Source organism: Anopheles ziemanni, chromosome X, assembly GCF_943734765.1.
Source record: "Anopheles ziemanni chromosome X, idAnoZiCoDA_A2_x.2, whole genome shotgun sequence".
NCBI classification, from domain to species: Eukaryota; Metazoa; Arthropoda; class Insecta; order Diptera; family Culicidae; genus Anopheles; species Anopheles ziemanni.
In genome coordinates, this window is record NC_080707.1 from 12,166,172 (window position 1) to 12,193,444 (window position 27,273).

The 27,273-nt window shown below is 46.8% G+C and overlaps 2 protein-coding genes across 2 annotated transcripts; one reads left to right on the forward strand and one right to left on the reverse strand.

The window, feature by feature from the left end:
- The first annotated feature begins 1,736 nt into the window (after positions 1–1,736).
- On the forward strand, positions 1,737–13,087 carry LOC131290718 (putative uncharacterized protein DDB_G0271606). The gene is made up of 6 exons (XM_058319885.1): positions 1,737–1,788; positions 9,250–9,415; positions 9,493–9,690; positions 9,783–10,117; positions 12,041–12,081; positions 12,150–13,087. Exons 1-6 carry the CDS (start codon positions 1,737–1,739, stop codon positions 13,059–13,061), a joined length of 1,704 nt encoding a protein of 567 aa, XP_058175868.1. The 3' UTR covers positions 13,062–13,087.
- A 6,105-nt stretch (positions 13,088–19,192) lies between these two features.
- Positions 19,193–25,417, reverse strand: LOC131291080 (tau-tubulin kinase homolog Asator). Its single transcript, XM_058320269.1, has 9 exons — positions 25,370–25,417; positions 25,152–25,302; positions 24,858–25,072; positions 23,556–23,695; positions 23,361–23,490; positions 23,155–23,274; positions 22,885–23,064; positions 22,592–22,813; positions 19,193–20,752 (listed from the first exon to the last, which is right to left on the reverse strand). The coding sequence occupies exons 1-9, from the start codon at positions 25,415–25,417 to the stop codon at positions 19,193–19,195; spliced, it is 2,766 nt and encodes a 921-aa protein (XP_058176252.1).
- Positions 25,418–27,273: the final 1,856 nt, after the last annotated feature.

The following is a 27,273-nucleotide window of genomic DNA, read 5'->3' on the forward strand; positions in this document are numbered from 1 at the left end:
AAAGCATGTTAAGTTTTCGTACGGCAAACGCGAAGGTTTATTTTTCGCAGCGGCGAAAATCCCTACGCCATTTTCCCACACGCGTGCGGATTTCCCTGTCAGTCGCGGATGACAGCGGGGCGAAGGAAAACTCGTGAATTTCCCGTCCTATGCTGCCGCGTTTGAGCCCGAGAGCACGCCGTTTCACCCCGAAAGCGAAATACGACGTTTGCCAGTGTGTGTCGGTTTGTTAGGGAAAAGGGAAATTTATGTAGTATGTGTGGGCATGTTTCTGTGGGAAAGAGAGAGTAAAAAGAGAAAGAGAGAACGAGAGAGAAAACATCGAGGTCCTTTTTCTCCAAGGAGGGAAAACACATGGAGAAAGAGAGAGAGATGATGTCGTTCTTCTTCGGCACACAAAGGGTCCGGAGCACCAGAAGGGGGTTGGAAAATCGCGAGATGCGCTCGCGTGCGGCAATCATTGTAGAGCGTTCGGTGCAATCTGCGTGTAGTGAGTGTATATCGGTCCGGCAGTGTGTGCCATAATCGCGTCGTGCATCTATTTGTTTGGCTGCCAACAACGGCTGCAACATCCGTAGTGACACTGGAAAATCTTTGCGCCAAGGTAACGCGGCCACCTCGGGCTGGAGTGTTGGTGCACCGGAGAAACCCGTTTTCGTTATCGTTTCGAGCGGCCAAAGGCCTGCAAAGCTGCGTTCAAAATGTTTGCGCGTCCAAGGGTTTTCCCGCATCGCAATCGCTAAATTTGAAAACCGACCATCGCGAGCCGTTTTTCCTGCGATCGCCGGAAAGCGGGCCACCGGCGGGGGCGACTGATTGCTGGCGGATTGTTTTTTTCCATTTCCGTTTTGCTCCAGCATCCTACGAAAAGCCAAAAGATTTAGCATTTTTCCCAGCAGGGCGCACGGTGACAAAAATTCAACCTTCAATCGCCACCCCAACAGCAAAAGGAGCACGTGTTACGGTTGAGTGACGACCGCACGCGCCTGTCAACTGAAGGAACTGCTTCGGTGCGAATGATGCTCGCCCATCTCGCGGCCAAAGAAAAGGATGCTTTCGACGAAGGATTCTTTTCCACGCGAAACTAGCTACCCTCATCCCGAAACGCCAACTAAATGTTTGCTTCAGTTTGCCTCAACCCGCAGTTCGGGAAGAGATAAACCAAGACCGGGGTTTTTGTCATGTCAATATTTACGTTCACAATCGATCGGAAAGAAACCTATCTTTCGACGGTAATAATCCCTTTTCCGAAGATATTTTAGGCCCTGATTTCCTACTCACATCATCTAGCAGTGGCCGTACATTGTATGGCTTCGATCGGCAAATTGAAGGAACCTTTAGCGCGTGCAAGCCAACCCGGCTCCGATAAAGTAACTATGACGCCTTGGAAACGTATGGACGCAAATGTTTGGTAAGTATTTGTTACAATGGAATACCTTTAGCCCTAATCTATGTGTGTCAACCTTGCTTGAACTTTTCCGGTGTATGATAACTATATAAAACAAACTCCCAACACATTGTTTGCGAAGCGATCGTGTGTGTTTTCCCGTTTTCCAACAACAACCGAATGGCGGTGTGACATCCAATTGTTCGGGTGTGCGGCTAACTAACTAACAACAAACGGTTTCTAAGGGTGGCCTGAAAACCCTAATCCTGCCGGAAAAGGGATCGATCGAACGATTTGCTTTTGCTACAAATGTTTTCTTCTTTCCCCTCCGACGATCCAGCTGCACACGATGCACTACAATTCGTTTAACTGCAAGCAGAATATACTGGAGTATTACACCTGTACGGGGAGATTGTCATTGATTGCCGTTGCTATTTCATATGTCGTGTCCCCTTGTTTTGTAGATTCCCCCTTTTTCAGTTTTCAGTGCTCCGTCCTGCATCTTTTTGTCCGTTTATCCTCCGTTTCCTAGGCGTCGTCTTCAGTTTTTCCTTCTTTTATGTTTTCCTCTCCCCACCGAGAGGTGTTTTATGTGTGTTGGTGGGAAATCCTTCCTGTCAGCTCTGTTTCCCTCCGTAAATGACGTGCAATGACTTTGTGCGGGAACTTCACGTCGGTAGCGTGGGGGAACGCAGCTTCCTGTTCTTTTGTTGCACGTCCGGTTGTCGCTGGGACTATTGCCCTCTGTGTCGGTTGGCGGACCGACTTGTTGGGCTTGCCACTTTTACCCTCGTAGCCGCTGCCGGGGGACACAGGTCCACACAGGTGCGTAATTAGCTACACCACCGTATGGACCCCTCCGGGAAAGCGCGCAGACTTACGAACACACACACGCAGTGCGCCGATGGCGCGGTGTCATGGCGGCGAACAACAGAAAAACGTTGTCTGCCATAGCAACGCCGCCGCAGGATGGACGATCGCGATGCCGTTTAAATGATCTACAGTGTGCACCTTAAGCATAACACCGTTGCTTTTATTTTATGATCATAACGAACCTGTTTTAGAAAACCCGTATTGAAATTGCGAGGGAAAAACTAAATATTTTATCATGAAAAGTTTTTCATCTCATACTTTATATTTATTCTTTTTATTTTTTCGAACCCGATTATGAACCTGCTCGCATGAGCAAACTTTTCTAAATATTCGCTATTTGCTATTAATTTTAACAAGCTTTTCATATCGGATGGAATTGTTAAAAAATGTTAAAAATGAGTTACTATCGACGATGTTCTTTATTGTTGCAGTTTCTATTAAATTTGTGAAAGCTCCCAATTGATTGGATATAGGATCACTAATTTAATTCGTCAGTAGACGTTATGCACATACTTGTACCATTTTGTGTGATCTAAGGAATGAATTTCGTCCAGAAAAACAACATAAGGGAAGGTTTTATGGATAATTTTCATGGACATATGGCCATCATAGTCGGTCCTAAAGGACGATAGGAGTTCGGACAGAGTCAGTATGCCTCTGATTACGAGTAAGGGAACAAAGAGTTCGACTTAGCGTAGGAGGATATACCCCGACTCGCATAGTGAATTTTCATAGAGTAATTTTCAGATGGCCACCAATAAACGTTAAATGATCGAAAGCCTTATGCCGCCACTGGCTCCATCGGGGTACAAAACCTCCTATTTTATAACCAATATTTGTGCGGGTAGAGGTACAACCGTGTCACCACTTCCAAAATCTCTCGATGAAGGGATCCTTGACAAAGATACTATGATTGGAAAAGAAAGTTTATGACCAAATGTGCAACAACTCCATTTTGTCTGGTCTTAGGAATGAATTTCGTTCCTATATAGAGGGCAAATATGTCTTTTGAATGCTATTTGGCAGATAAAATGGTGCATCAAACCGCCATTGAGCAATGTCGTTTCTTTTCTAGCTGGGAAAACGGCTGGGGATAATTTTCAGATGTTGAACCATACACTTTCAAGGTACGTGAAAGCATAACATAACTATGTTCGCAAATCCTTCGATGAAGACACGCTAGACCAGACCTGGAAAGATTGGAATGAAAATTAATGAAAAAATTAGCAACACTTCTATTTAGATGTCCTTTGTTTATAGCTTAGAAAGCGAGTGTTTTTTACGGCGCCTTTTGTGTCGTAAATCACTCGATGAAGTCGTTCGATGAAGACATCCTATCCAGCGATCTAATGATCGGCACGAAAAGTCGATGCACAGTAATGCACCAGTGTCATAGCTGCGCCGCACACTGTACTCCAGGCACATCAACCGTCTGAATGCCTCCGTTTCGAAAAGCGTGTGTGCGTCCTCGCTCTCGCGTTCTTCGCGTTTCCAACGAACTGCGCGGTGGCGCCTAGGCATGGGTGTGTGCGTGCGCGTTCTACAGAATGGCCGCCATGATGATTGGCAAGCCCGCAGCGGCAGTCCACGGCAGTGTTCGTCGAGGGTAGTTCGCTTGGCGCTTCGTTTACGTTCAGCTTGTTTGCCTAAGCCTCTTGCCGAGGGCGCACGCACGGACGGGTTTGGCGTGATCGGTGTTTCGGTGTACGTTCGCTCAGAGGATAGTGAGACAGTTTGACTGGGCGGATGCGATATTCCGTAGTCGGTCGGTTTCGGCGCAGAAAGAAGCAGCACAAGTGCGCGATCGCCTCGGTTTAGTTCCCCGGCGGACACACTTTGGAGTCTGGGCCGCCCGATCTTTGTCAGTGCGAACTACCTCACACTAGTTCAGGTGCAGCGCAAGCAGTGAAAGGTTATGTGTCGCGGCGTAAGGACAATCGTTCGGTAGTAAAAAAAAGTTCGGATGTGCTCGATCCTCTGCTCCAGTGCGGATCGCCGACCTGGCTGATCGTAGGAATGGCCCCACGGGACGAAACGAATCTAAGATGGCGCCCGGAGTGCTCGGAAGCACTTGTGGAACGCGAAGAAGAAGAAGAAGGAATAGCGCAGCGTTCTCAAACATCACAGCGGTGATCTTCATCATACGTTCCCTTCTGGTGCTGAGCCCCGTGGAGGAGGGCGCCGCCGCGTCCCGGAGATGGTGGTGGAGGAGCTCGCCCCTCTTCGGAAAGCTCGTCGGTTCTTGCAAATGATCTCTTACATTTTGTCTCATTGCACAACGGGGGACCGGCGGGGCAGCAGCCCATAGGTGCAATATGGCTCCCGATCGCCATCCTGCCGCATCCCCCCCAAACCCGCCACTCTGCACTACCCTGCCCGTAACAGCCCGTCTCAGGTTTCTACCGTTTGGCCGCGGCGAGTGAAAGAGCAAGCGAGAGGTGGCCGTTTGCTTGACTTTTTTTTGTTTCCATTCCCTTCCAGTTTTCCCAAACCGCGCATGCATTAACATTTCCCCCCACCCTCCGTCCATTCCCTTTTTCCCGCTTCAAGCCGCGCCACACCGTCCGCCCGTGGTGGTGGCTTACCAGATTCTCTTACCACTGACACAAGCGCATCTTCTCCATCGGAAAAGAGAACAAGAAACCCATAAAACAACAACAAGTAACAACCTAAGCTAACTCACTGCGACGCGCGAGGCAGGGGCTCCCGGCAAAAGGCGGCGGTGCGACAGGTGAGGGGCAGGTGAGGTGCGTAGGCCTGGAGATGACGATGGCGCGGCGGGTCTAGGAGGAAGTAAAAGGAAACGATGAACCGAACGGCGCGCGGGTGTGTTACTATATGTGTGTGTGTGTGCGTCTGAGCAGCTTCTCTTACCCTTCTTGTTCGCCCTCGTTCGCCGTGGCCCCTTCCTTCTCCCGCCTCACCCATCAACTTGGATCCGCGGGGCGCCACTTGGTTTCGCGGTGGCATCTTGGAAGCACTTTCGAAGCGCGCTTTGTTCTTGTGGTGTGCTGGAAAGGCGCGCGGATGGGAACAGGGGCGTGGGGACGTGCAGCTGCCTACCCTCCGTGTCCCCGCCACTTTCCGTGCCCGCTCAACATCCGGTGCTGTTAATGTGTGTGCGCGGGCGCGATCGATGGAAGGCGTGAGTTTTTCAGGGGCACGCGCGGCTTTAGGTGTGCACCACCGCCCTGCCTCCACCTTCCCCCCCTCAGAGTGCGTAAATCCGAGCGGCACACACACACACACCAACATGCACTTATATTGCCCCGGTACGCTGGGGAATCTCTCATCGTTCTCAACGGGCAACGATCAACTCACACGACGCAGGTCATCAAACAAGTTCAAGGTCCATCAACCGCCGTGGTTTTTTAGCTGCCGGATGCCGGGGAAGGGGGATGCCATAAGGGGGTAGCTGTTGCGACGCTGACGGTGACTACCACGATCGCATGACGCACCCGCCAAACTACTATGGTGCGTAAGTTCGTACTGTCTTCTTTTTTTAGGGCGAGGAAAACCCTCCTCAGCAGATAATGCCAGTGCCGGATAAGTAATGTACGCAGCTACCACATGGTGTGCGATGTACCAACCACCAGTACCAAAGAAAATGCCCCACGGAAGAGGATTGTGACATTTTGCAAGAAAACAGATCCAATCCTGCATGAAACCTTTATGAAGCTCTCGAAAGGGACATTGTGGGCCGACACACAGATACCGGTGGTCTTCGGTGACAACGTTTGACAAAGCGGTCAGCGAGTTTGTAAAACAAATCGAGACAGAGAGGCATTTTCTTAAAGGAAAGCCATGATGCAGGCGAGCGAAGGACGTCCGGTTTGACCTATTCCCGGATTACCTACAAGGAAACCTAGCAAAACGCATGGACATTTTGGAACTATTTACTTACAATCGTTGCCACCAAACTCCATCCCGAAAGCAGGTGGTGTTGTCTCTAATACTCCAAGTTTTTAAAGTACCTCATAAACATTTTTCTCTATGGTGGTTTGTTTTTTTTTTTTGAAATCGCTAATGGACTTTTGTCTCTTACGCTTCTGGTTTCGTCTCGTGGTCATCAAATGTTGATTAGACCTCCTCTATTGCATCCTGTATGTGGTACCACAAACCGATTTCCTTGGGGAGTTGACCTCTCTTAAGGATGGAAAAATTATCAAATGTTTAATTTTATTTTTGGAGCAGTTTGTCAGCTCTCTTTGATGCTTGTTCCAGCATCGTTCTATTCGGAACTGTCTTACGATGCCGAGGAACTAAGCTAGGATTTCACCGGTTTCAAAGGTCTTTGTGATATCAAATGCTTCCTCAGGCAGGTTTAGACAGGAAAGAAAGCACCACAATGATACCAAATGTGAAGGCACATGTTACACTCATAATTACTTTTCGTGGTTTGATGTAAAAGTGAGATGATCGTCATGCAATAATATCGTAAAGATGTTCTGGCATTTTCCATGCTTTGTTTGGAGCCACGCAAGTATTTCATGCTGGCTCATTTCGCTCCAAAGCACCTTCCGACGACAATTTCCATTCTGGTTTGACAAATAAACAAAAACGAGTATTTTATATCATTCGTAGATGATCCTCCATCGCTTAACGTTCAGGTTTAATCAAGATGGATTTTTTTTTGTTCGTAGGGCTCTGCGTTCCTCGTTTACCTCAGGTTGTAGTCATCCGTTTGCAAGAAGAGAAAAAAATACCCCCAGTCAGGGTTTGGTAGAAGCAAAAGTTTATTCACATTTCCCCCATATTCGAGTCATGTTGCTCCTCACCCACTCTCGCCTGTTTGATGGGCCTTACCACTCCCATGTCGGTGCGCCGACAGATCGCCACCGTTGTGTATGCTTTATGTGTTTGTGTGTGTGTGAGGTATTTTTCCAGCAATTTTCTCTTCTTTCCCGTGGCTCCGACCGGGGGTAAAACTAGTCACCGGAACAATGCCCGAATAAGAAGATAAAACATAAATAAATTTCCCTTCAGCTACCCCATCCAGGGTACACACACACGCGCACGATCGTCCTTTCCGACACTGTGTGCTGTTGGCCTTTTGCGCCTACTCACTGACCTGTACAACAATTTAAAGCCACCCGGCATCGCCTTGCCGATAGGGCTTGGGCTTGTTGCAGGTGATTTTGTCGTTTTTGTTTTGCTGCCCGATCTCGAGCGCGTCTTGTGGGATGGTCTTTTAATCCGACAAAAAAAAACGCGCTTTCGGCGGGAAAGTTGAGTGTCCGGGAGATGCGTTCCTTGATGTAAACGACAGATGGGACATTCTGTGCGAGTTGAAAAGGACGAAAATGGTGTTACAACGGTTTGACGGCATCATTTAGACACAAGAAACGAGAAGAAAACAACAGGCACAAGAGAGCACGAGAAAAGAACAAAAACATTGGAGAAAATGATGGTAAAAAAGAGGCAGCAAAAGGGGGTGGTAAAGCAGGAGAAGCAAGCGGACGCGGGGCGCGCAGCATAAAGGACCGACGAACTTAAAAGACAAGAAAATAGCCAACAAGAGGGATGGGTTGAAGCTACAAGAAAAACAGCCGTTGCTGAGGAAGAAAAGCTACCCAAAAGGGAGGACAGAACCGCTGGAAAAACGGGAGAGTAAAGAAGGCAAAAGAAAGGAAGAAAACAGAAAAGCAACGGAGAACAGTACACCGATGTGGGGGGAAACCTTTTCGACGTGCATATATACATACACAATCCACTTCCTTCTCCGTTTTTAATGTGTCTTTTTAACTGCTAAACACGAACCCACACTCACGTACGCCTTTTGCGGGGCCCTTTTGCTCCCTTCGCTTCCGTTGCGTGCCAACGTTCATTTAAATTCCCTCCTCCGGCCTGTCGTCGCCGCCGTTGTCGCCGTCGTCGTTTCCCACCTGCTGCCTGGGGGCCAGCTAACATTCCATCCCTTACGGTCGTTAAGTCCTCGTCCAGCAAAAAAAAACAGGCTAACCTGCTACATACATGTGTCCCTACAACCGACTGATCTTACATTTACGTCTAGTGCATTGCATTCTACTGTACATTTTGTCCGTTGCTCTGACCCCCGCGTGGGATGCGCGCTCTTTTTCTTTTCCAACGAAAAAAAAAAGGAAAAAGGCGACATACACACACACGTGGGGTTGAAAAAGCTAACAAAGTACCATTTAACAAACCTCGCGCGAAACGGGAGAAAACAAATATGGTAACGCGCATGAAACTACAGCGTGGAAATTTCATGAGAAATGAAGATCTTACATTTGTCCGTCTATTGCCCGATTTTGAAACGTGTGCCGCGCGCTTTGGTGTGGCACACGTTTGTTTTACGTTTTAACATTTGCCATTTTCTTTTCTTCCCTCGTTTCGTAATCTTGTTTTTTATATTTTATAAATAATTTATGACATGTCGCCTTCCCTCAGCCTAACCTTTATATATGTTTTTTTTTGTTTAATCAAATGCACTAGCATAAATGTTTCTAATCTTTCTTCACCTAACACCTTCCTACCCTCCCCACCCCTTTAGCATAAATACGTTCGCTTGCATATCGAGTTTGCGCTTTATTAAAGGGGTGCTCGGGTTGCGTGGTTCGGGGATGGCTTTTTGGGGGTGCCGAGTTCAAGTGGGAAAGTTCAAGATAAACGCAACAGCTACCATTTTCCATAGCCTCCCCCAGCCAGCCAGCCCCGAAGCCCCTAAAAAATCTCCCATTGCGCGAGAAAAAGTTCCCTCTCTGTACGCCAACAATTTTTTAACGCAATGTTTCTTTTATTTTCTATTTCGTTTTCGTTCTTTCTACTTCCCTTTCCCCACTTTGACTTTATGATTTGTAATGTTCCCACCCTGTTTTTTGTTTGTTGTTTTTGGGGTAACCCGAACATTCCTCCCTCGTCCGATTTCTTTGTTTTGCTCTTGCGTGGTGCTCACCCTGTGGTGGCATTTTACTGTACGTTTTTGTCTCTCACCGCCAACACCGGATGTGCGCTTGCGGGACACGGTGCAGGCCATGGCGGGGTCAATCAGCTCGGCGGGGTGTTCGTGAACGGGCGCCCGCTGCCCGATCTGGTCCGGCAGCGGATCGTCGAGCTGGCACACAACGGCATCCGGCCGTGCGACATTTCGCGCCAGCTGCGCGTCAGCCACGGCTGCGTCTCGAAGATCCTGTCCAGGTATGAGGCCGGAGGGTGTTTGCCATAACACACGCAACACAACACACTGACCGACCACTCCCCTTTCCCCGTTGCAGGTACTACGAAACGGGCAGCTTTAAGGCGGGCGTGATCGGCGGCTCGAAGCCGAAGGTGGCCACGCCGCCGGTGGTGGAAGCGATCGCCGCCTACAAGCTCCAGAATCCGACCATGTTCGCGTGGGAGATCCGCGACAAGCTGCTCGCCGACGGCATCTGCGTGCACGACAACGTGCCGAGCGTATCCTCCATCAACCGGTACACTCACTCAGTTCCCTCGGGACCTCCGGACCCCCGCCCCATCGCACCTATGTCACAACTTGTGCGTGTTTTTCTTCTCTATATTTTAGCATCGTGCGCAACAAGGCCGCCGAGAAGGCCAAGTACAGCTCGCAGCGATCGGACAACAGCGGCCTCGACAGTCCCCGCATCCTATCCCGCAACAATCAACAACAGCAGCAGCAACAACAACAGCAACAGAGTCAGCAACAGCAGCAGGAGTGTCTCAATCAACAGATGAAGGGCGACCAGGAAGCAGCGATGAAGTCTCCACAACAGCAACAACAGCAGCAGGTGGTCGAAAACGTCGCCTCTCAATCGTACAGCATCAACGGGTTGCTGGGACTGTCGCAAAAGTCGCTGTCCGGGACGAGCTCGAAACGGCGCCGCGTTAAGGACGATCCTGGTAAGCACTGGCCACGCTGGAGTGAAATGATCAATTGTAGTGCTATAGTTTGCAACGAAAAAAAATCTAATCATGAGTCTTTGAAGAACAAATTCAATATTGTCCTGGACTCTTGGAAGTTTACCGTATTTAATGGATATTAGCACACAGCTTTTTTCCATAGAAAACAGGGTTGCGCACTATTAAGACACAGTTTACATTAACAGGTTCTGTAACACTATCGTTTTTATGTTGATTTTTTGGGTTGTTTTAAACCTAAATAGCCACATTCCCTTGGTTTCTTCAGTCTTTCAAAATGCATGTACGTTTTTGGAAACATTGTTCACCTTATAATGTTTCTGGTACGTTTATTGAAAGTGGTCCTAAAGGAGTTCATTGCTATCCTGCGTTAGAATTGCAAGTTTAGATTGGATTGCTGTGCACTATAAAGATACAGTTTACATTGACAACTTCAATAGAATGGTTTTTTTATGTTGTGGGGTTAATTTAAACATTACCTTCCTTGATTGTTTTAGTCTTTCAAAATTCATTCCCGTAGATTTAATGAAAATATTATGCCCATCCACATCAATATTGTACCGCATTTCTCTGACTTCACATTAATTGTCAATTTCATGTTTGATTATTTCCAACTAATTTGCATTTCTTGTATAGAATTGTATACGGTAAAGTTTTACGACAAACATAACTTAAAGACTAAACGTCCCTGATCTTCTGATTGTTAATTGTCCAGCTTTTGGAACCAATTAATTTACATGATTATGCAGATCAGTGTGTTGTTTATGCATTTAAAGGAATCCCTTCTTTAGTTGAATTTAACGAAGAGGATTCTATAACAATAACCCACGCTTAAAATTAATAGACTTCCTTGCTTTAAAACGTGTGTACTATAATTCATAAAACACGGTAATGGTTTACAGATGTGAAAGTAATCGATTATGTTGTTATGATCCTTGTGTTAGAAATAACTACAAACACAATTGGTTGATGTTTTTACTCTATTGCTTTGCCTTGAAATGTAAGATGTTCTCAGCATCAGGGAATACAGCATTAATACGACTAGTTACTCTTTCTTCACACAGGTTTCTTTTCGATGGTGATAATTTTAAAACCTGTTGAACGGCTTAGTTAAATGAAAACAATTTTATACTTTTGCCTGTTATTGCAAATGATACCTTTATGGCATCAAAATTTCCTTAAACAGTAACATTAACTTGTTTATGCGTTTAAGTTTTTAATTTTGACTCTTCAGATTTCCGCTACACGAATTTTAACACAAGAGGATTTTGTAATAATAGCTAACGCCAAGTTAAAATCGGTTTTCTTGCATAAAACGTGTGCACTTTAATCCATTTAACACGGTGAGAGTGAACAGACGTGAAAGCAATCAATTATGTTGTTATAATCTGTTTTTAGAAATAATCACACAGCTGAGTGATTCCTTTACTTTATTGCCTTGACTTCAAATGTGGGAAATTGTCAACAGTTAAAGAGAGTTAAACAGTTACTCTTTCTTTCCATCGCTTTTATTTAATTTCAATTCATTTACAAACGGTGGAAAAGGTTACCGTATTTTATCGAGTATAGTGCGCATTTTTTCAAATAAAAGGTTGATGAAATACTATCTGCGCACTATATTCGGAAGTTACCCAAGCAGCAAGTAACCAAGATGAACTCCTCAATACTTTTGTTTTGGTTCAGGTTGGCACTATCCTCGTATGCGCACTATACTCGATAAAATACGGTATGTTATTTGAAAACAACATTATACTTTTACTAGTAGTTGGAAACGATATTTTCATTGTATCGAACATTCCGGAGGCAAATGCCTTCACTGACTTAGATCAAGCCCGGCTAATGCTCTAGGTTAGTCTATATGAAACTGTGCTAATAATTTATCTTCGCTTCCCTTATTTCTTCCAGACCTCAAAGGAAGCATGCTCAGCTGCATCAAGCGCGATAAGGTAATGTCCTTCGAAAGGGCAAAGTTTGCAACAGTCTCGTATTAATACTCGCCATTACTCCATTGCAGGATGCCATAGAGATGTCGGAGAGTATGCTGCACGATAGTATAAAGCAGGTTTCGGGTGGTCCGGGTCAGCCGGATCAGCAGGACAAACAGCAGCAGCAGCAGCAACAGCAGGGTCATGAGCATCTATTCGTCGGCGGTGTTGATTTCGTGAGCTCACTGGCGATGGCACAGGATGAGAGTCCGGAGCAGCAGCAACAGCAAGGTGGCTTCGGAAGTATGCGCAGTGGAAGTGGCAGCGCCCGAGGAACAGCCTCGATGGCCAGCCCGATCCGGACGCGAGAGAGTGCCCTGTTCCTGCTGGCGGGCAGTGGCGGCGATAAGGCACACAAGTACCACCGCACGGACGACCCAATGCCGGCCGGCGTGATCATCGAAGACGACAGCAGTGCCCGGAAGCATCAGCAGCAACAGCAGCAGGCGCATCAACCTAGCGACGTGAAGGCAACCTACGACAAGATCATCGCCGGGGAGTTGGTACAACAGCAGCAGCAGCAGCAGCAGCAGCAAGCGGGTGGCGTGAAGCGCAACCCGGCGACGGAACCGAGCGCGCTGACGCAATCGATCGAGTTCCTGAGCGACATGAACAACAACATCGCGCAGAACCAGCACCAGAGCTTCACGGCGGCCGCCTCCGCGTACGAGGGCGCGTACGGGGCGGCGGACGCGGGCGAGGCGGCCGTCCAGCTCAATCCGCACCTGGCCGCCTGCTCGTCCGCCAACTACTCCGCGTTCCTGCAGAACACCACCGACCAGTTCGCGGCGGCCGGCAACCCGGCCGAGCTGATCTTCCCGACCGCCGCCTACACGCAGTACGCCGCGCCCGGCTACGGCTCGTTCAACTACAACTCGTCCTTCGCCAACAACAGCCTCTGCCGGGACCTCGGCCAGATTCACTATCCCGAGGAGCAGTAGTAGTAGCGGCAGCGGGCGGAAGACGACTACACCACAAGATGATGATTTCTTCCGACTTGGCTGGTGGCCCAGGACACAGCCAGACAAAGGCAAGCCTTGGAAGCACCCCCACACCACGCCAATCGGAAACCCACCACAACATAACCTCGAAGAGTTCGCCAACAGCCGGTTTCGGATTCTGTACCGTATTTTGTTTGTACTGCATTTCTCCTATCATTCCCATCGCCGCCGATCAAACCGGGTTCACCGTCCTTCCCGATCCCCCCGATCCGAGGAACAATCTGCTCTCTCCCTCTCTCTGTTTCTTTCCTCAAAACGGGTTTCTTTCGATTGCCCAGAAATGGACCTAGTGGTAGGGAATAATTTACGCGACTATTTAATTCCAAACCGACTGCATTTAGTAAAGTGCGCCGCAGTGTGAACGGCTTTTCACTTTTTACTTAGGACTTTCCCGTTTTGTGCTTTGCCCTCCCCAGCGGTTCTTTGTTTTCGGCCCCGACTCGACTTAGAAGAACTTTGTACACCCACATTTGCGCAAATGTGGCAATGGATCTAAAACTTAAATGGAAACAAATAAATTAAATAAATGCAGACACTTTACAAAACAAACAAGTGCAACCACACGTACATTTCTATCCCAACCAGCGTTATATGAGAGTTTATTTGCACTTGCAATTTTGATTCACTTACAATTTTGATTTGTTTAGTTCGAAATGTTTTGGTTAGGTCGAAATGTTTTTATGTTACGTTGATGGACACATTCCATCAATTATTCTCTCCTTAGACGCTTGGTTGGTTTACGTCTGTCCCGTGACTCGCTGTGGTTCTGTTTCCGCTTTTCCATCAGGCGCGCCGACCGGCGGAGTGGTACTACCATCTGGTCCAATTGACTCGGCCTGACCGTTGGTGAATCCTCATCCGATGGCTCAGGGGAGCGGCGCAGAAACAGAACAGAGCGGGCATTCTCATCCGCTAGTGATTCCTTCGATATGCTCGGTCGGACACGGGATGCAGATATGCTCGACACAACGGAAGTGCTCTGTGTGGGTTCGTCCACATCCACAGGTTCAGGGCAGCAGGGCAGGGATGTAGATGAGCTTGACCCAACGGACGCGTCCGAGATCGATTGGTCCACATCCATTGGTTCAGGGCAGCAGGGTTGGGAAAACACAGAGTAGGTTTCCTGGCCCACTGGTGTTTCCTCCCAGTGGCTAGGCTGGTCAATGGATGACGATGAGCTCGATGCAACGGAAGATTGGTCCACATCCATTGGTTCAGGGAAGCAGTGCAGATCGTGCGTGGCCGTGGTCGGTTCATGCTCATCAAATGGTGCAGGGGAGCACGGCCGGGACTGGGCAGATGGCGATGGACTCGTAGCACGAGAAGTGCTTGGAGTCGCCCCGTCCCGTGGTTGAGCTGTTGCCGGTTCATCGGAGCAGTGTCGGTTTTCCGGTGGCTTCGTCTGTTGGAACGGTTCGATCCCAAACAATATCCGTTAGAATTTGTTCACTTTTCAAATATGTTGCAAACTTACCGGATCGCCAACCATTTTAAATAAATGTTTCAGTGATAGGTAAAGGTAATATAAAAAAAACTCCATATTTCTTGCCGGCATCTTTAGCCTTCCAGGTCAACAGCTCAACTAATGCACTAATGACAGAACTGGCCAGAAGTGTGTTTCTAGGGTCAACCGCAACGCTTGCTGCGATTGAACAAATTTTCCTTGACTCCCGTTGGGCTTCTGCGAGATGCTGTTAAGGGCTTCCATATTTCAATTTTTATTCCAAAGATCACGCCGGTAAGAAAACACTAGAATTGATGCGCTTTCAAACGTGTACAAAAATATGCATATTATAATAAAATCTGTACCACATCGAAATCAATGTAAAACTGCTACTTTGTACGCATCACACACATACACACAAACCGCTAATCTCACTGCGTTTCATCGTCGCGTAGCAACCAGCTCGGTATGGGGGAAATGAAAGGATACTAGGATAACTAGAAATGTATTGTTCCTAACGATATCAGTTTTCGGAACGGTTTTGCACGGTGCGGAGTGAATTTATTTTCAATACTTCGGATCTATTGCTTGTGTTTAAAAAAAAAATGGACACATTTTCATTGGCGAAAACAACTATCAATGAAGTGGCATTTTTATGTAAAGTTACATCAGTTTAGTACCTTACACAACTAGTTCAACGGCCTGTGAAATATAAGGTGTTCTTACAGCAGCTCGGCTGAGGTCATGACCGACAAAACGGTTTCTGGTGACATGTTTTTTTTCTTTCGATTCTTTTCGTGGCTTTCACAAGTAACCGTGCTTCGTTCGGGCTTTAAAATGGTAGGAATAGATCCTGCATTGAAGGTTTGTCATTTTTTTAAATGTATTGATAGTAAATTAGGGCCATTGAAAGGGTTGGCAGTGTTGGGTATATTGGTGATATTTAACCGGTTTGTCTGTGGCTAGGTGTGTCACAAAACCCAGTGTATCCTAACGTACGATGGTTTCTGATAAAGTTCGCCACTTCTAGAAAGCAACGCATGTTATATAGCTCTCCATACGCCTTTCCATAAGTCTTGAATGAAAGAATAGAAGCTTTGGCATACACTTCTCTCCTGTTTGTAACGTGCTTCAAACGAGACGTAAAGAGACCAGTGTTTTTGGCCAGTCGTTACCATTTAGCTTCAAATAAGTGACAATCTCCATGATGGCCACGGACATGTTTCATCGAAGTTTCCAGCCTTTCGTTGACTGCCTGCCCTCGATTACCGCTTCTATATAACAATGTTAATCTTTCCTAAGTGTTTCTTAACTATTTGCCCAACACGAAATTAGTTAGTTATTTTTCCTTTCCTATTGCCGTTTGGACCGCAGCACGGTCCGTGGCCGAAACGAGGCATCCAATGAATTTGTAACCCTTTTTCATAAGTGATAGAATACTAAAAGAAATCCCTATTAGGCGAGTTTAGTGGACACGAAGTATATTACATCATCTTCACTCCTCGAAAAAGTGGAAGTGCGAACAAATAAGCAAAAGTGTTGGTTCACTGTTTTGGCCACAGCGGATTGAATTTAAATAATCACGCTGCCGAACTTGGTCAACTATTTAGTTCAGAGTTTTAGTAAAAAAACTACCCTTGACTAAACTTTCAAATGCACAATACCAGCATTTTCCGGTTTAACAAGAAAAATCGTTGACATTTGTACAATTTGTGTCTCAATATAAATGGAAGCAGCATAAGACTGCCGAAAAAGAGCTAAACAATAAGAGCATAAGCACTAAGAGCCAATAAGAGTTGCGTAAATTATGTGAATTATTTTCCATTCTTCAGTTCTTTTCTATTATGTGACACTCGTTTTGCTTGCCATCGTTTTACACCTTATCCGAACATCATATGAAATGTGACATTTTGTATTGAAAAATAGACACAATGTGCAAGTAAGCACATCACGAAAAAACACGAAACTTGATAATCCATTGCGTTGGAATATAAAACTCTTAACATACGGTAAGCGGTCAAAGCAACCAAATCATACAAACCCGTCGTTGTAGTTCATCCAGTTACTGCTGTAGTTTTAGCTGTTTGAAACCATTCGCTAATAGTGCTTGCGTTCGTATTTCTTTCCAAAAAATGTGTTCCGAGCGTAGCCTCGTGTTTTCCACGTTTGTTTGTTTGTTAAGTCACACTAGCGCACAACGGCCGTACTCTCTATCATTGATTTATTTTTCTTATCATCTCTGCAATTTAGTTCGCCGTGAGAGTGTTTTTTTATTTTGTTTTTGTTTTTCGTTTCTTGCATACGTTTGGTTTGTTTACGTTTACGATTTGGTTTCTTTTTTGTTGTATTGCATGTGTAGAATTTTCTTGTTTGTTTTTAATTCGTCTTTATTTTATTTTATTATTCATCTGATAGTATTTCTTTCCTTTCCCATTCCCTTTTTTCGTTTTCGTCCTTGTCATGGCTTGGTATTTGGTTTCCATTTCCCTTCTCCCCGCTTTCTTCTCTTAATTTTTCTTAACGGTTTTTTTTTTGACTGTCAACAAAGCGCTAAACCGGCAATGCATCCGACTGCATTTCCGCCGCCTCAACTGTGTATGTTTGTGTGTGTGTGTGTGTGGTCTGTTCGTGTGTTGTGCCTGCGTTTCCACCCCCCCCCCCCCCCCCCCCATTGTTCCCTCCCTTTCAAGCACAAACAAATCTAAGATAAAAAACATAAAACACCCGCCCTTCCCCTTCTCTATCTACCACTCTACTCTGCGAGATCCATTTACACGGAAGAAAGCGGGCCTCTACTCCCCGGAGTTCTAAGCCTCTGATCAGCCACCGGTTTCGCGGTGGGGGGTTTCCGATTGGTCCGTGATTTTGGTTATCCGTTTTACCATCGTGCCCCACATTCCCTCGTCTCGATTCGATCGATCCCTTTCGCCGTAAGGAAACGTAAGACATAAGCAGTAGGATTCTTAAAAATGAAATTCACAGTGGTATTAATAGTAATGGTAATAATAAATAACAATAACAAGAAATCGATCGCCGGCTGGGTGGTTGGTGGTGTTGTGGGAGGCCAGCTCGCTGTTTTTTTTTTCTTTTTTGTTCTCGCTTTCGGTTTTCTTACTCTCCTGCCCTGGTACTGGAGATGCTGCAGAACAACTTAAAAATCAAAATGCATTCAATATCAATATCGCAACGCATAAGCTCTCCCCCACGCAGCCCCCCTCTTTACTCCGTAGTTTCGTCGAACAGTCGAAACATAAGTTAGCAACACACTAGGCCCGTGTGTATGTGTGTGTATGTGTTTTCCGATTCGCGCTCACTATATAACCTAAACTGGAGATTCTACAGTTTTCCATCACTAGATTCCAACACTGGGGCCTGCTCGTGTCCTCCCAGCAGCCAAACCGAAACGCATCCCTCGGTTTGCATTACTCAGGCACACACATTCACATGCACACACCGCACCCCTTCCTTCCGACCCGGTTCGGTTCCAACCCCACCTCTTCCTCCTCTTCTAAAGCCCTTAAATGTGGTAAATGTCTGTCTGCGACACACACACGTCGTGCGTGTATACGTTAGTTTTGTTTTTATGCGGTAAGATTCTTCTCCTGTGACGGGGTGTTTCCCCCCCCCCCCCCCCACCCGGGGTCTTTGTTTTGCACGATATTGCACTGCCAGCAAGCCGCTTTAAAGCTCAGCCTATTTATGCGGTAGACGTCCACGTCCACAACTGGCCGCCCTTTTTTTTTCTTTTATATCCTTATCTCTTTAATAATGCTGCTGCTGCTGCTGCTGCTGTCCTCCCCCCCTTTTCCCCCCATTACTTCCGTTCCGTCTTCGCAGCGCAGTGGTTTTTGGTGGCAAGAAAAACCGGAGAAAACCAATTCAAAAAAACAAACCTATCCCCCCCCACTCCCATTTCCCTCCCTCGGTTCCCTGTGTTTAATGCATTCGGTTGCATCTTCTCTAGTTACGCTAGCGGTTCGCCCTGGAAGTCGTTTCATTATCCTCCTATATCCCCTCACTATATCAACTGTTTATCAAGTACCACAGATTGAAGCGATTAAAAAAGCGATAATTAAAAGATTGTAAATTGTATCTGATAATTCTTCTTCTTGGCGTAACGACCACTTGGTCATGCCTGCCCCGTTAAGGGCTTACGAGACTTGTTTCCCTGTTGTACGTGGGTAGTCAGTCATCTCGAGGGTCCGGTCTCGGTTGGGATTCGAACCCACGCCGATCTGTTAATTATAAATAATAATTCCGGTCTATGATGCTTCGTATTCGTATCGAACACTTTGACAGCGACGGTCAAAGTGGTTCCAAGTGTGATTTGGGTAGTTTCAAACACATTGAAGCTACTGCAAAAGTGGAAGGACACTGCGCAACGAGTTCCGGTACGTTCCCCCCCCCCCCCCCCCCCCCCGCCCGTGTCGGGTTAGAGAGCACAAAGGTTCAAGCGTTTGTGGTGGAGGATGTCACCTTTGGGGCTTTCGGCTTTCGGTGCAACCCGTGCGTGCGTGTTATTGCTGCGTTGGTGAACTAAGATTGCACACCCGCAAGGAAGAGGGATAGTGGGAAAGAGTGAGAGGGAGGGAGGAGGGGGGGGGTAGAGAGAGAACGAGAGAGTGAGTTAAGATTTGAGATTACTAGATAGTTCCGCGTTGCCACCGGCCGCAACCGGGGCGCCCGCGACGGCCGTGTACCCGCCAACCAGCCCGACCACGCCCACCCCCCTCGGTCCGTTCTCTTCCTCTTCGTCCTCTTCTTCCTCCTCCTCCTCCTCCTCCTCTTCCTCCTCTACTTCTTCCTCTTCTTCCTCCTCGCCGGCTTCGTCGCCCGCGTCGGCATCGTACTGGAGTGGATAGGGAACGGTGGCGACGGTGCCATTGCCGGTAACATCGGCCATGAGGGCGTCGGTCGCGTCCGCGGTTCCTAAGCCGGCCGCTCCACCGGCCAGCGGTATTGCCATGATGCTCGCCGAGATGGTGGTGGTGGTGGCCGGCGGCGGTGGTGGCGGAGCAACCGACGCCACCACCTTGGAATTGTCGAACAGCGGCACGGTACCAGCACCAGCACCACTAACACCGTTCGCCGCACCAGCCGCGTCCTCCTCCTTGGCCGGCGCCGCGGCCTCTTCGGGCGGCGGCGGCGGTGGCGCTTCCTCCCCGCCCCCGACTCCATTCGTCTTGGGCCCTCCGGCGGGGGCGGTGGCTTCGGCCTTCGGATCGTTGTTTGCGTTGGTGGCTGGAAATGCCGGCGGTTGCGGCTGCTGCTGAGCCGGCGGGGACGCCTGAGGAGCTTGATTCCCGCCGCCGACGACGCCGACCACGCCGCCGGCGGTCGAAGCGGCCATGCTGCTCTTGTTGTTGTTGAGGTTAGTGTAGTTCTTCTTCGATGCATTTTCGGAATGTTGCTCGCCCTTCCAGAGGCCGTCGGTGGAGTCGTCCGAGTCGTCGAACTGGCTCTTCCACTGCGAGGCCAGCGTGAGCGCGCCCTGGTACTTGGGCGTCTGGTGCTGGCTCGCGTTATCGTCGTCGATGATGGCGTGCTGCGTGATCGAGTAGTCCCGGCAGCTCTTGTCCGCGTCGGTGTGCATGCTGCGGCCGGCGTACTTGTTGCTGGTGGCGGTCGTCGAGCTGCCCAGCGACCGGAGGCTCTTGTTGAGCGCGTGGCTCTGGCGCTGCAGCTGCTCCTGCAGCTGGTGGAGCTGGTGCTGCTGCGGCGTCTGCTGCTGGTCGTGGTCGCGCTGATGCTGATGGTCGCGCAGCTGCTGCAGCGGGTGCGACTGGTGCTGGTGCTTCTGCGACGCGCTGGTCGTCTGCGACTGATGGCAGTGCTGGGCGAGATCGCGCAAGTTGCCGCCCCCGCCACCACCGTCCACCGCCGGCGAGTAGGACAGGTCGTCCGCCTCCGTCTTCAGCAGCTTCGCCTTCAGGTCCATCGACACGTTGCTGAGGTCGTTGCTGCCATGGTGGAACGGCGCGTGGTGATGCGGCTGCTGCTGATCGCGCTGCTGCTGCTGCTGCTGGTGCTTGTCGCCCGACGACGAGGTGAAGTCCTTGATGTTAACCGGCGGCGCGGTCAGTATTCGTAGCCGGTTGCTGCCGTGCTTGACCGGCTTCGTCATCACCTCCGTGTGGGCCCGCACCAGCGGTATCTCGTTCTGGTGAATAGGAAAACTTATTAGACCCTGCAGCGAACAAGCAGCGAACGGAAAGCGGGCGGATAGGGCAGGCAAATAAGCGACAGTGAGGGAAACATTAAGAGCCAAACGAAAGAGAAATAGGATCGCAATCAAACCCGTTTGTTTACATTGCATTGCGAAAGAAGCAACAACACCATCGAAAACCATCCGGGGATAACGAAAAAATAGTGTTGAGGGGCAGCAGCAAGCAGCGATTAACAACAATACAAGTTAGGCAAAGAGACAACAAGTTGTTTTTTCCGTTCAAAGGGCAAGTTAATGCGGGCGCGCAACAATTACATTGACAAGCAGTTTTATATGTATGATTGGAGATCGGAAGAACATAAAGGGGAGAATAAAAATAAACAAACAGAGAAGAAAGAAAAGAAAAGAAGAAAAAAGAGAGACAAATATTGTATAAAACCGTTTTCAGTACAAAGAAAAAACACATCGATAATCCGAGAAAACGGAAATGGATGGTCCGAGGACCCGTTTAACCGAACGCAAACCCGACGCAGGACGCATGCGCGCAGGTTTGCATCTCCGATTGCCAGCGATGCACTGGACAGTGCGGGTTCACTTCAACTTCTAGAGTTAATAGAAAATCATATTCACCCTACAACATTTGCCGATCAGAAAAATAACAAAATAGCAAATAAAAGTGTTATTGTTTTGGATCAAAACGCCATCACCAAAATAATAATTGATATGTTCGCAGATGTTTTTAAAAACTGAACATTGAACACAAAACTGTGTTACAAGATATCAAAGTTTTCTCGACCAAGAACATTTTAAAGAACGTAAAATTTTGATTATCACATAGCATTAATGTTCATATCCTCAAATCTAAAATACGACACTATTTGGCGTGCTCTTTATTGTGTCCCTTTTTGTCAAAAACATCCCTTGCAATCAATTTGCAATGTATGATGTATAACAAAAGGATGTTATGAAGGTGAACACAGGCATCATTTGAAAATCTGAATTTGATATCCAAAGGTTCTACATTACATATTTGTCACGACGTATTTAATTAACTGCAATATTCCTGAGTTACAAAAATACTCTCTCTTTCTCTCGTTCAAACAACATCAAATAGTTCATCAACTTCTATAATTTTAGAAAATCATAATCATCCTACCATTAATGTGCTAATTACAAGAGAATTGCCAATAAGAAAAATAACAAAATTATGAATAAATGTTTTGTTGGTTTGGTTCAAAACACCATCTCCAAAACAATTACTGGCATGGGTTGATTTAAAACAAATATTGAATTATTGATTTAGTACAACACAAAATTGTGTTACAAGATTCCGAGGTTGTATAGACTAGATAAACAGAATAGTTAGAGAAAACTGCGAAATTTTGATATAAAATCCCATTTTACTCATTGCATAGCAGTGATCTTCATATGAGTGTCGTCAAATCTAAAATACGGTATTATAATACCGGCATATAAATACAGTTAAATATATTTAAATATATTTTAAATGTGCACCTTTTTGCCAAAAACACCTCTTGCAATCATCCTGCAATGTTTAAGATAACGATCCTCTTCGTTATAAATGTTAACATGAGTATCATTTCAAACGAATCAAAGGTTTCTACATTTAACTTTTTGCACGATGCATTTAACTTACTGCATCCTTCCTGAGTTAAAATAAAAGGAAGGAATAAATGCTCTCTTAATATCTCTCTAAATCAACATCAGATAGTTGTCCTGATCGGATAGTGGAAGTGTGTCGAAGTAAAACCCGCACTGTACTGCACGCTTTTCTTGGAGATGTGGTAGAAATCCCCCATGAGACCACTGGAAAAGGAAAAACGGACACGCCTCACTAACCTTGACGACCACCATCTCGATCGACGGCAGGGCCGCGTCCGTCTTGGTTTCCTGCTGGATCTTCAGCTCGTTCGGCTCGTTCGGATCGTGGTGGTTGTTCTGAGCCGTCTTGGCTGCGGCGGCCGCAGCGGCTGTGACCGCGCTCTGCTGCAGCGGCTTCATCGACTCTATCGGCTCGGTGTGCATGACTTTGGCCGAATCCACGATCGGCTTACGTTTCTCCTAGAAGAAGTGGGAGAAAGGGGTGGTGTTAAAATAGCACACCAAACTATATTGCGTTTTGCGTCGCTTACCTCGGTCATTTCGATATCTTTATGTTTTTTGATTAGTTCACTCTTTGGTACGGCTGCGTTGATCGCTTTGGCTTCACCACCGGCGCTGTACGTTTGCTCCGCGTTGTTTTCCCAGTCGAACGGGTCCGTTTCTTTCACGCCGCGACGCTTCATGCATCGTTCGAACAGCGAAATTAGCATCTGATGGAGACAAGATGTGGGGAAAAGAAAAGAAACACCAGCATTAGTTAAAACCCACAGCTCATCCCTCGTGTCTTCGTTCGTGCTTACTGCGTAATCCGGCTTGTCAGCATAGTTTAGCGATTGAATATGCTCTAAGAAGTACTTGAAATCCGAAGGCAAGTGCTTGAGTAGCAAACGATGATCATACTTTTCTTTCAACATTCCCACCTGCAAGGGGAATGCAAACGCAAATGATATTTAGTTTCCGGCGGGAAATCAAGTTGCATCGGACAGGTTGTCCCACGCCAACCCACCTGCTCCTTATCCTTAATTTTACGCCATGGAAGCTGGCCGGTAACAAACTCAACAAGCATATAGAACAACGACCACAGATCGTCCTGACGGCCCATCTCCCGATTTTTGTGCGCATTTAATGAAGCGTACCTGGAAGAGAGGGAGCAATGGCATTACTGTGAGCTCTGTTGATGTAGGCGCGGAGGGTTACTTACCGTACGGTACCGCGGAATCCTGCCGCCGCTCGAGGACATCGCACCTCACCCGTTCCGGTTGTGTACTGCCTAGCTAAGCCGAAGTCTAGCATGTAGATCCTACGACTAGTGAGCGGTAGTCTTCCTATGGCAAAGTTACTCTGCGGGGAGAAAGACACAGGCACAGGAAGCGTCGCAAAATGGTTAACAAGAAGCGCCATGTTAAGTACATGCCATGTACAATAACAACTTAAAACGAATCCTTTCGATGATAACAATCCAGATCGTTTTGCAAAAGGTGTCATTCAGCACCGACAATCAGTAAATTCGTAGACATAAAATCTTCTTTTCATTCAAACGTAAATGATGACAGCCTATCGATTTTCGATAGAAATGGAAACAGTTAGAACACATCAAAAGTATTTCAATCTAAGGTAAGACAACCTTTGATTGTCTCGCAATGTATCGATTAAACATAAACCATGCTATGCATTTACACCACATACATTGTAACACTCATTCCCGGACCATAGGTTATTTAACTTTTCGCGGAAAGGCATGTCCGTCAAAAGTTCGAGCTGACCCAAGTAACATTTTAAGTTTTATCTCAAGAGTAGTAACTTTTAAATGCGGTATGCATACATGTGGTATACATAACGTTGTTAAAACCATCCTCTAAAACCATTTCAAGACTAGAAAATAGCCTTCTCGTTACCTTAAACTAATTTGCAGAACATTCTTAAGTACACAATAAATCTATTAACACCAAATGTTTACGTAAGGCTACACAAATATAGAAATTGTTTGTTGTTATGATTACGATACTGTAACGACCCTATGTTCTACAATATGATATAAAAGCAGTTTTAGGTGCCATTATATTTAATTTCGCATATAAACAACAGAACGCTTGATCGAAGTGTCGAAAAATCGTAAGCATTCCCTCACAAGACTACGTTAAGTCTATATGGTTTTAGTACACATGTTATATGACTGGTTTTCAGACACAGACTCTGACTAAGTTTTCAAGTTGACAACAAGTTTAGTTTTAATGGCCGGTTATGAAATTATTAAAGACTGAATTGCACAAAAAAAGGCTTCAATAAGAGCAATTTGACTTAGTACAACAATGATAACACATTGATGAAACTTGTGTAAATCTATAAAGGATTGGAAATGTTACTTGGGGAGATACTTATGAGTAAACAAGTTCTAGATTTTCTGAATTAAAAATTGAACCGATTTGTAACTAACAGAGGCAATCGCGCGAGAACAAGCGATACACCAAAGCCGGGTCGCTCCTGGTACTGCTGGAATACTCACTGGTTTTATATCACGATGAAGAAAGCCGACCGAATGGATGGACTCGATCGATTTCAGTATTTGGAGGCCAATTCTCAGCGTTGTGCTGAGCGAGAAGGCACCACGTGCCTGCGAGCGCCTTAGTTCGGCCAGGTTCTTCCCCTGCAGCTGCATCACGACGTAATTGAAGCGATCGTTTCGCCCGCACCCGATGAAGCGGCAGATATGCTCCTTCCCTATGGAACGAAATCGGCGAACGGGGGGAAACCGGTAAAGGAGATGCCTGTTTTGTGCGAGTTTTTGTTTACCAGTTACCTTGCAGCTTCTTGAGTACGGCGACCTCCATCTTGAGGACCTGCTTGGGCTGGCGGGCCGACTCCACCTTCAGCGCCACCTGCTCCCGGGTGATCAGATCCTGGCCCTCGTATATTTCGCCGAAGCCGCCGCCACCAATTTTCTTCAGTACCTACAATAAAAAAAAGTATCACAGTGTCAGTCGTCGGATTCGGTGTTTTGGAGACAGGAGGACACACCTTCCATCGTTCCTTCACCACATGGCCAGCCTGCAGCAGATCGTCCATCGCGGGGAGCGGAGTCCGGTCCGGTTCGCGAGTGTTTAGCAAGTCTGGCCCGCTGTCACTGGCGGGTCTTCGGGACGGGTCTAGGGACTAGGGAACGGACCGGTACCGTTTGCAATCGTGCGTCGCTATAGCTGCTGCCTTGTAGCTGCTGGGTAACTACACCTCTCCCGGTAACTGCACTAGTATTACTACACGCCCTGTTCACTCGGCCGGCGCCACGGCGCTACTGAAACCCCCGAGGTTTGCGGGCAGCGAACAGCTGAGAGGAGCCTCGATCCACTTCACGTCCCCACTAGAAGCACACGGACGTCATGGCTACAAAGGAGAAGACGGGGGAGAACAAAATCGAATCAGAACGACAAAAGACCAAAGCAGGGTTTTTTGGCAGCAGGTTGAAACCAAAACACCAAACTCCTGGTATGTGCTGACCAGCCAGTTTCAAATGCCACCTGCAAGCCAGCACAATGGCCGGCACTGTTGTGCTCCGTGCTCGGCTTAAGGTGTGTGTATGTGTGCTGTACGGTTCACCATCACAACGGGTCGGTTGTTTCGAGATGCAGCTTCTGCAGCGCAAGGAAAGAAATCCCTGGAATCGAGCGCCTGATGGTCCAAAGGTTACTTCGCTTCACTCGCCTAGCTGAAGCTAAAAAGTGAATCACCAACCAACCAAACGGGTTGGCAACCAACACTATTGCGCTCGCTCGCCTCCGCAGTTGCGAAAAATCGAAAACTTCTTCCTTTGATGTGTGCCTTTGTCAGGCACAGGATCCCGGCACGAGAATCGTTATGTATCAGCTGTGTAGCCGACCGGTGGACGCTGATGACGCACCACGAACAGTTTTCGGAGAGGACTAAAAATTCGACCAATTCGCAGGGAACGAACTACATACATCTAAACCGAATCAACTGTGCGAAGTGTTAATGCCAAAGCGAAACGAAAAAGAAACCGTTTCAAGCGCTTATTGTTTGGAACTTTTCGGTTTCGGAAAAGTTACTGATGTGCGATATTTTATTTTCCAGTTGTGAGGCTTCAATATTGCCTTAGATATTGCGGAAGATTTTAAGTAGGGTTTTCGCCACTTTCCGAAAATCAAATGTCAAATCAGGAGATGACTCTTTGCATTGATTTTAAGATTCTTAAAAATTAGAATGAATAGGAATAGCAAACAAAATCATAAAGTTTCATGAAATACTCATTCAGATTCATGTAAGTTTCGAAAGAATAATCAATGTTTTGAGATTCTAATCTTCAACATGATTCAATTCGATCAAATCGATTGGGTAAAAGTTTTATGCGAATGAATCTCGCTTTATCATTCACTAGACACAACTCTAATTCTTTGTTTTTCCACTTTTATCTTTGCTAAAGTCCTGAATGCGAAACAATAATCCTACCGCCAGTCTTTTACCTTTCTGATGTATTATGTCGTAAATCTAGCATCTGGTAATGCACTAGAATTGAAATGACCATAACTAATTTTATTTTGAAGAGAGATAGTAATCAATCTATAGTTTCAATCCAGTTGTTTGAATATGATTGCAATCGTCTTCGGGAATGAAAATAGACCGATAAGCAGGATGAGGCTCACGAAGGACTTGTGTACGAACATCTAACCCAATGTGAGATGATAAGTAAGCAATGAAAGATAACCAAATGAAACTAATCTCCGCTTCGTCTGCAGTCGTCGTAATGTCTTTAAGTACATTATATTTGTTTTGCGCAAAGGAATGAATGTTTCGAACCGAGGCAGAGTCTGTTTCCGACTCCATATAACAACGGTTTTAAGGCCTCCGGTCTTCATCCATTACCGTAAATGCTGTGGTGGTGTCAGGTGTGTATGTAAGGGGCAAAAGAA